Below are 9043 nucleotides of genomic sequence, written 5' to 3' on the forward strand. Positions count from 1 at the left end.
CATGATTTGCCTATAAAATTCTCAGTCGTCATGATTATGTTTTGACACAATACATTTCACTTTCAGGTCATTCAGTGACAGCAGATTCAGTTCCAAAGAGGAAACACACTGAATCAGTTACGACTTCTAAACTCAGGCTTACCGACAGACCGAGTCAAGACTTGTCAGGAAGAAAGAGTGAAGAACGAGACCATATCTCGAGAGACAATTTTGCTTGTGAATTATGATTGAAAGCGGAATGGAATTTGACAGTGGCAGATGATCTGGACTGATTTGACACCTGTAAGAACGAATGCAACACACACACACACACACACACACACAAACAACAACAACAACAAAAACCCAACAACAAACAAAACAAAACAACAAAAAACAAAACCAAAAAAAACCCCAGCCGAAATGATTGTTGCATTTTTTCCCTCGGTAACGAGCGCTTTTTTCACACACGTGGTCCTACTGCATGACGAGACGAAACAATCCCTAACAGAGCCGGGCCTTATGGGCCAATCAGAACAAAGGTGCGCTAATGAACACTGACTGGCCTCATCTTCACCTCTGACGTTTCCCTCCTGCCGGGTGACCCGGCCATAATGGTTGTGCTAATTATATAGCCTGCCACCTTTACTGTACTGGCCCTGATAGGGTCGATGATGGGTCAGACATCTTTAAGCTGAGGTTCAGGCGATACAGATGACAGATAAGATAAGATAAGAAGATATGAATAACTTTATTATCTTCAACTAGAGAAATTTGGTCAGGTGCATTATCACAACACAGACAAGTAAACAACATGGAGGCCAGAACTGTAAAATCAACAACAACAACAACAACAACAAAAACAACAACAAAAAACCAACAGCAAAAAACAAACAACAACAACAACCCCCCAAAAACAACAACAACAACAACAACAACACAAAACAAAAAAAAAACCCAACGTCTTTCTCAACTGGCAAGAGCCAGTCTTTATCAATGAAAAGGAAAAAAGAAAACAACAACAACAACAAAAAAAACCCCTTCTGCCAGTTGTCTGGAGGCAGAACCTTAAAAAAAGTTATTTTTGTAGGTGACCCGGTGTAGACATATAAAGGAATCAATACACACCGGCAATCATACAGACAAATACCATGTTTCAATATGCTGTAGCAGGCAAAAGGTTTGAACAGAAAACACGTCACACCAATTACAAGACAAAGTGCAACAGCTGGAAATGGCGTCAACAGACAGAAGCGAACTGGTCAATCAGTGGTCACACCGACCACCACCAGCTGGTCCAGTCTTTGTGGTATTGACCTTTGTATGGCTACTTTGTGCCCCAAACTGTACTTCTGGTGAAGCGGCATCAGTCCTTTAGTTCAGATTTGTGGAGGATTCCTGGTTTGAGTCACAGTACAAAATTGTTCAGCCCATTTCTGCTAAATTCGCGGACGGAGGCTTATGCAACTGTTGTGTTCCACCCCTTAATCTAGATGATCCCGTCTCAGTGTCAGAACCACAGCCAGGATGCTGAATCACACACACACACACACACACACACACACGCACGCACGCACGCACGCACGCACGCACACACACACACACACACGCGCGCGCGCGCGCGACTACATTTTTTACTTTTTTTCTTCCCCCCCCCGTCCCCCCCTCCCACGCCCCCTTCATTCACTGTGCTGACCCTGTAGTCAAACAACATCCACTGGTCAGCAGCTGCTTGTACCCCTTCCTGAAGTTCTTGTTCAGAGCTCCGTACAGGATCCAGTTGATGCTGTTGTTGATAAAGAACAAGAAGATGAGGAAGCAGAAGACGTCTGCAGACATAGGCACGTTGCCCATGATGGCCACAGCGGCAGCCAGCGGTACACACAGCACGATGAGCAGAACGAAGACCAGCACCAAGGACCGGATCAGGGCGATGTCTGCCGGGGATAACCCGGGCTGCGCTTTGCTCATCTCTGACTGGTTCTGAACCCACTGGCTGATTCTGTTCCTACTCTTTCTCCAATGGCGGAAAATGGCCAGGCTGAAGAAACCCACCAGGACCGTGGAGACCACCACGTTGATAACGGAGAGAATGATAAATCCGTTCAGTGGATTCGAGGTGCCATAAAAAGTACACAAATGCGTCTTATTCCTGTACGTATAAAACGCGCCACCGATACGAAACACGGGCAAAAGTCCTTCTGCAGCAGACACAATCCATATGGCCACACAAGACAATACGGTTCCCGTTTTGCTGAACAATCGATTGTAAACACTGCCATGGCACACATTTATATAACGGTTGAAGCTGATAAAAACCAGGGTGAAGATGGAGGAGAACGTACAGAACACCAAGAGGAAGGCATTGGTGATGCAGTGCTGATGGTTGACCACAGGATGGTGGCCCAAGGAGAGGTCCAGCAGCCAGAAGGGCACACAGTACCCCACCACGGCCAGGTCGGCCACAGCCAGGTTTCCGATGTACAGGTTGTGCAGGGACCGGAGGGTAGGCTGGGTCAGCAGGGTCAGGATGATGAGGATGTTGCCCGCCACTCCGGTCACACAGGATAGCCAGCCCAGGGTCAGGATCACTTCAAGCATCCCATGACTTATCGGCAAACCGGTGAGCAGATTGGATGGCGGTGGTGGTGCTTCTGCTAGTGAGGATTCTGTCGTTATGTCCTGCATTTTAGGACCTAGCTCTGTGTCACAGTTAACTGTTGTGAGAACACGAGGTGCACTGGCGGTGAAACGAACTCAAATGTCTGCTAAAGTCTCACATCTCGTCAGTGTTGAAACCCCGCACGTGGCTTGTGGCTGGTTTCCATCTGTTTAAACCAGTCGGTGGCATGCACGGAGTTTTAATTAAACAACAGTGTATTTAGTCAGTCGTTTTAATTAACGGTGGCATGGATCGCTTCAGTGACTGCCACTGTACGAGGTTCGTGAACTGGACACTTTTTATGTCCACACGTGTGAGTTTTTGCGTGAGGGTTTGCTGTGTCTAGCGAGTGTGTCTTTCGCCTAGCGTGCATCAGTTCCACAACACTCATGGCCAGCCGTCCTGATCCAGCTCTGTCGTCAACCGAAGTGTGTCAGAGGCGGGCAGATAAAAACCCACACCCAGTTACATTTGGTGTTAACGACAGTGTTCGTTCCATATGTTCACAAGGGTGCTAATTTACAGTCAGTAGTTCCGCTCCCAGTGACTACCATCTAAAGTGCTGTCAGAACCATGGATTTGTACGTTGTCAGCACCCCCGGTGTTTGTAGTTCTGGTCATGGCGATTTTCAGTCAGACCACTGGCAGATGTGAAGGAGTGTCATGGACTGCTTCTGCTGCCGGCGCTGTACCCGGTTGGTGGAATGGAAATTTCCCGCCCCCACACCTGTGAATTACAGAGTGCAGGAGGCCGCTTTGCCTGTGTGGTGAGTCTGTGTTCTGTCCTGTATGCATGCGAGACTCCACTTAGTGAAGTACTCAGTGCAGAATGTTCACATCCTTTTCACTAAGGGCACACAATTCCGCTGTTCTGAAGTTAAAACTTGTCAGGTAAAATTATTTCCACCCACCGTGTTTCATTGACCTCATGATAGTTGCGCAGAGTTTGTTTTGCTGGAGACAAAACTAATTTCATGGATATAACAAAACAACGAAGAAAAAACAAAAAAACTTGTTGAAAATATTCTCAGTGAAAGACGAAGATTGAAAGTATTGAAATACGATGATCTATTTTGTAAAGCTCTCAAAATCTCATACGTTGTATGAACAAATCTCAACTTCTCTGAGCTTCAGATCGGAACCTGTAAATATTCTGTATCAGGAAGAGTCACTACTGGGAAAGGTTTCCAAACAAAACCACTTAAACGTTCAATGTCAAACATTTCATTTTCAGAGTGTATAGTTTCTCAAAAGAGACAAACCATTATGTGAACAGTGATTGAATTGATCACAGAGAGAAGCCATTGTCATCCAAGTGATTTACGAGAGTTCTGAAGGACTCGTGTATTCAGTCGAAGAAATGTCACAGCTGCTGACCGATGTACGACATGATCTTCACCATCTGGACTGGATCGGCTTTCCGGTGCCTGTTGATGTGTTTCCAGCGTTTAGCCTTGACAACCTGAAACAGATATCTTATGTTAGTACGTTGTATTGCCTGCATGCACTAAACAAACTCCCATAAAACTGTTCTGATTGAGACGGGATGCGAGCAGAATAACAACTGAACACGTACACACGCAGGCGCACTCACACACTCCACACACACGCGGGCGCACACACTCCACACACACACACACACGCACACAGAAATCGACATCCAAGGAGAGAGACAGAGAGAGTGCATGGTGGGAGTGCCGGGAGACACTGAGGGGGAGACAGAGACAGAAATAGGGTGAAATACTGAGGGGGAGACAGAGACAGAAAGACAGAGAAAGAAATAGAGTGAAACACTGCGGAGAGGGAGACAGAGACAGAAATAGGGTGAAATACTGAGAGGGAGACAGAGACAGAAATAGGGTGATATACTGAGGGGGCCGGAGACACAGACAGAAAGAGAGAGACAGAAATAGGGTGAAATACTGAGACGGAGACAGAGACAAAAATCGGGTGAAATACTGAGGGGGAGACAGAGACAGAAAGACAGAGAAAGAAATAGGGTCAAATAGTCTGGACAGTCTCTAAACTATGGATCAGATTTGTACAGCGATCTTTGCTTGTTTTTTTGTTGTTTTTGTTTTGTTTTTTTGGTAAATCTGAACCGACGGTAAGTGAAAGCGTTCTTTTCAGTTAAATCTACACACTGTTATTTCACACTGTCTTGTGCACCATGCGTTCAGCACTTTCCAGAACGAACAAAACAAAGTCAAGATAATGTCCTGTTATAGCGTCTTGAACTGTTGCACTTACTGGTTACATTTTCATTGTTTTGGGGAACCCCCCCCCCGCCACACACACACACAAACAACAACAAAAAAACAAACCTAAAACATAAACGGAAACAAGCACAAGCACGATATAAGCTCATGCTTGTTGTTGCTCAAGTCTTCTTAATTAAACGCTGTATTGCACCTTGTTTCTTGATATTAAAAATGTTTAAACCAAACGGAAACAAAACGAAAAAAAAAAAAAAAAAAAGAAAAATAGTGATACGTTAGTTCAGTGACTGATTCCGCATCAAAATTTCGTATAATAACTTACAAAATATTCACTGAAAATGGTGAATAAAACACATACTAACACATGCACAAAAAATCGCCGATAAAATAGGTTCCTGGATTCAGGATGATGCTAAAAAAAAAAAATAAAAAAAAAAATAAAAAAAGACATTACCCTGTCAGTTAACATGGAAAACAAAACGGAACAAACAAACAGGTAACTTGAGTCACCTGTCTGAGATGGCGAAGGCAACACCCGACATCGGCAGCAGCAACAGCAGAGCAAAGCGGGATCATTTTACACAGGAAATGACATACCAGATGGATGGGGATGAGAAGACAAGAATGATGCAAATGTTATGCTTTCCACCTTCCATAACTTGAGTTCTTGGCGGATGGACCAGCATTGCGCAACCAACAACCATCTACCTGAATATCTAGTCATCAGCCCATCTACCTGAATATCTAGTCATCAGCCCCATCCACATGTAATATGCAGCTTCTGTTCAAACGTGTGTGTGTGTGTGTGTGTGTGTGTGTGTGTGTGTGTGTGTGTGTGTGTGTGTGCGCAGTGCGTGAGTATGCACAAGTTTTTATATTGATATGCACTTGGTTTTATCTTATTTCTACTGTATCTGTGTTTGTGTATGATTTTCGATTTATGTTCGTATCTACCCCCCCCCCCCCCTCCCCCACAATATTCCTTGTACACTTGGTAATAAAGACATATTCTATTCTATTCATATTCCCCGGCCCCTGCTTCTGCCTCATCCCTTCTTTGCCCCACCCCATTCACCCATCTCCACCCTACCAAGACCTCAGGAGACCTACGTATGAAGCTACACAGAAGCAGAAGCCCAGAAAAGAATAATGTCTCGCACGGCAGTCACTACTTACCCAACGAAAACCAGCCAACAGTTCAACAAAGGCGTTGTTCTTGAGACTGAAAATCCTGCTTTTATAACCAGAAAACACGACGCTGTTACGCCGTGGTGACGCTGATGGAACAACTGTGTATTCACACAATAAGAATCAACTTCGATGTCGTTAAACGCTGTAACGTGGTGACAATGAGTGAACAACTGTGGTTTCCACACAATGAGACTCAACTCCGATGTCGTTAAACTCCGTTCTCACTGCGGCGTCACGACGACAGACCGCCCAGTTTGGGTCGCAGTTCAAAGTGTCACGCAGCAACTTTTTATCACTGTCAGCAGTGAAAGTGGCAGCACGTGCAGAAAGAGGCCTTTTGTTGTCGTCATCGTGAGGAGACAGGCAACAATGGATCGACAGCGGGTCTGTTGCAAGATAAGCAAAAAGATCGATAGCACAACGCGCCGAGCAATTCAGCTGGGCTCCACTTCTGTCTGAGAATCATAAGTCATTTATTACAGCATGCGTGTATTGACAGATCTGGGCCTTAGCTGGTTAATTATTAATATAACAAGTCTCGTTGCATGACTTTCTTTTTTTTTCTTTCTTTCTTTTCTGTTGGCTGTCCCGCTACCTTCCCCTTCGTTCCCTTCGTCACCACCACTGTACTGATTCCGAGGTCTGCTCACACAACCACGCCTTGGTTTGTCTGTCGCACTTCCCGTGCCGGCAGTTCATCAACCTCAATTAACTCTCTCCTTACGAATGGCGAAAGAGACGACGTTAACAGCGTTTCACCCCAATTACCATCATCAAAATATTGCAAGTGGAAGGCTCTTATACTGAAGAGGTGAATGTTGACAAAGAATACTACAATTCTGACGACGGAAGCTATTGGTTGGGTCATTCAGACATCCACTGGACATCCGAGGGGTCTGTGTAGAGGAGAAGAGAGGACTGGCCGTACTGAGTGAGTTAATGTTAGGTCGCCATCATGATGAGTCAACACGCTAGAGCAGATCCAGCAGTGCTGCTGAGTCACTCTGTGGTGTTCCGGCGGTATTCTTCTTTTTTTTTCTTTCTTTTTTTTTTCCCCGGCCGTATTCTCATTGAACAAACGCGGGACACAACTCAGCACTCCCCCCCCCCAACCCCCCTACCCCTCACCCCTGCTGAGACAACAATCGGTTAGACGCATAAGAAGACTGTCAGCGGGAGCACCTCCTTTAGAGAGGAGACCTCCACAACTACAGTCCACATGAATCTGTCGACACTGAAGACTTTGAAGAAACCAAACCGCCATAGGGAATGGAGGGGGAACCAAAACTAAGAGCAGGGCATGAAAGAGCACAGAATCTTGGACATTTTCCCCCGTATATCCTTCTTTATTTTATTTTATTTTATTTTATTTATTTATTTTTTATCTTATTTTATGTGCATATATATATATATATATATATATATATATATATATATATATATATATATATATATATATATATAAAGATGGGGATGGGAAACTAAATGCGATGCTGTCATGGAGATCCATATAGATTAGAGATGATGATGATGTTGATGATTAACATCTTTATCATTATCATCATCATCATTATTCTTCTTCTTCTCTATTATTATACACTGCCTAACACTGACAAGGCGTGGACCAGGAGCCAGTTGCATCGCTCAGACGGAAGAGCCTAGTATGGTCGTAACCCGCTACTAACTGTGTGTAGTATGGAACTGACCAATGGCGTAGTTCGGTCAACGTAGGCATTTAGTCACGTGTAACTGTCAGTCGAAAAGTTAGAACCAAGCAATGCAACTGGCTCCAGGCCCGGGAGGTACAGACACCTGCAGTGGTAAGGGAATTTGACCATCACTCCCGACGGGCGCAATAGCCGAGTGGTTAAAGCGTTGGACTGTCAATCTGAGGGTCCCGGGTACGAATCACGGTGACGGCGCCTGGTGGGTGAAGGGTGCTCGGAGATTTTTACGATCTCCCAGGTCAACGTATGTGCAGACCTGCTAGTGCCTGAACCCCCTTCGTGTGTATATGCAAACAGAAGATCAAATACGCACGTTAAAGATCCTGTAATCCATGTCAGCGTTCGGTGGGTTATGGAAACAAGAACATACCCAGCATGCACACCCCGAAAACGGAGTATGGCTGCCTACATGGCGGGGTAAAAACGGTCATACACGTAAAAGCCCACTCGTGTGCATACGAGTGAACGCAGAAGAAGAGGAGAAGACCATCACTCCCAAAGAAGCTTCAAAGAAATGGATGGCACTCAGTGTGTGGTTGCACTCTTCCTACTGGAGCCCATAGCACACTCTCTGGGCAGAGCAGGCCGAACACTCCCACAGTGATACACACGGGGCTGTGAAAGGGGTTGAATCCTAATCGTCCCAAAGGTCTTCTTCTTCTTCTTCTCCCACGATTACTCGTACACATGAGTGGGATTATATGGCCGTTTTTGCCCTCGGCATGTGTGCAGCCATGCTCCGTTTTCGGGAGAATGCATGCTGGGTATGTCTGAAATTAAGAGCCGTACGTTCACTGGTTTCTCCACTGCGATGGGAAGTCATTTTACAGCTTATTAGTTTGCGAAGGACGATAACTCTCAAATTAGGACGTAAGATTGCGCTGGCATTTAGTGCTGCAACCTTGGTCGGTCTTTAGGAACCATGCCAACACCGACTGTCCTAAAACACCTTTGGCCGAGAGAGTGGGGATGTAACTTGGGCAAGACACTCTCCACTATAATCAAACTCTAGTCCAGATAGTCCGGACAGCAGATACATCCTCTGCTGTACTTAGTGGTGGACATAGTCGGACAGGACTGACTAGCATACATGTTCTTGTTTCCATAACCCACCGAACGCTGTCATGGATTATGGGATCTTTATCGTGCGTACTTTATCTTCTGTATGTGTATACACATAAAGGGGATTCAAGCACTACAGGTCTGCACATTGGACATATGTTGACCTGGGAGATCGGAAAAATCTCCACCCTGACGGGTGCAAT

General features: G+C 45.3%; 1 protein-coding gene across 1 annotated transcript; it reads right to left on the reverse strand.

Moving 5' to 3' along the window:
• Positions 1–1662: 1662 nt before the first annotated feature.
• On the reverse strand, positions 1663–2623 carry LOC143290746 (melatonin receptor type 1B-like). Its single transcript, XM_076600263.1, has one exon. It carries the CDS (start codon positions 2578–2580, stop codon positions 1663–1665), a length of 918 nt encoding a protein of 305 aa, XP_076456378.1. The 5' UTR covers positions 2581–2623.
• Between the last annotated feature and the right edge of the window lie 6420 nt (positions 2624–9043).

Source organism: Babylonia areolata, chromosome 1, assembly GCF_041734735.1.
Source record: "Babylonia areolata isolate BAREFJ2019XMU chromosome 1, ASM4173473v1, whole genome shotgun sequence".
NCBI lineage: Eukaryota > Metazoa > Mollusca > Gastropoda > Neogastropoda > Buccinidae > Babylonia > Babylonia areolata.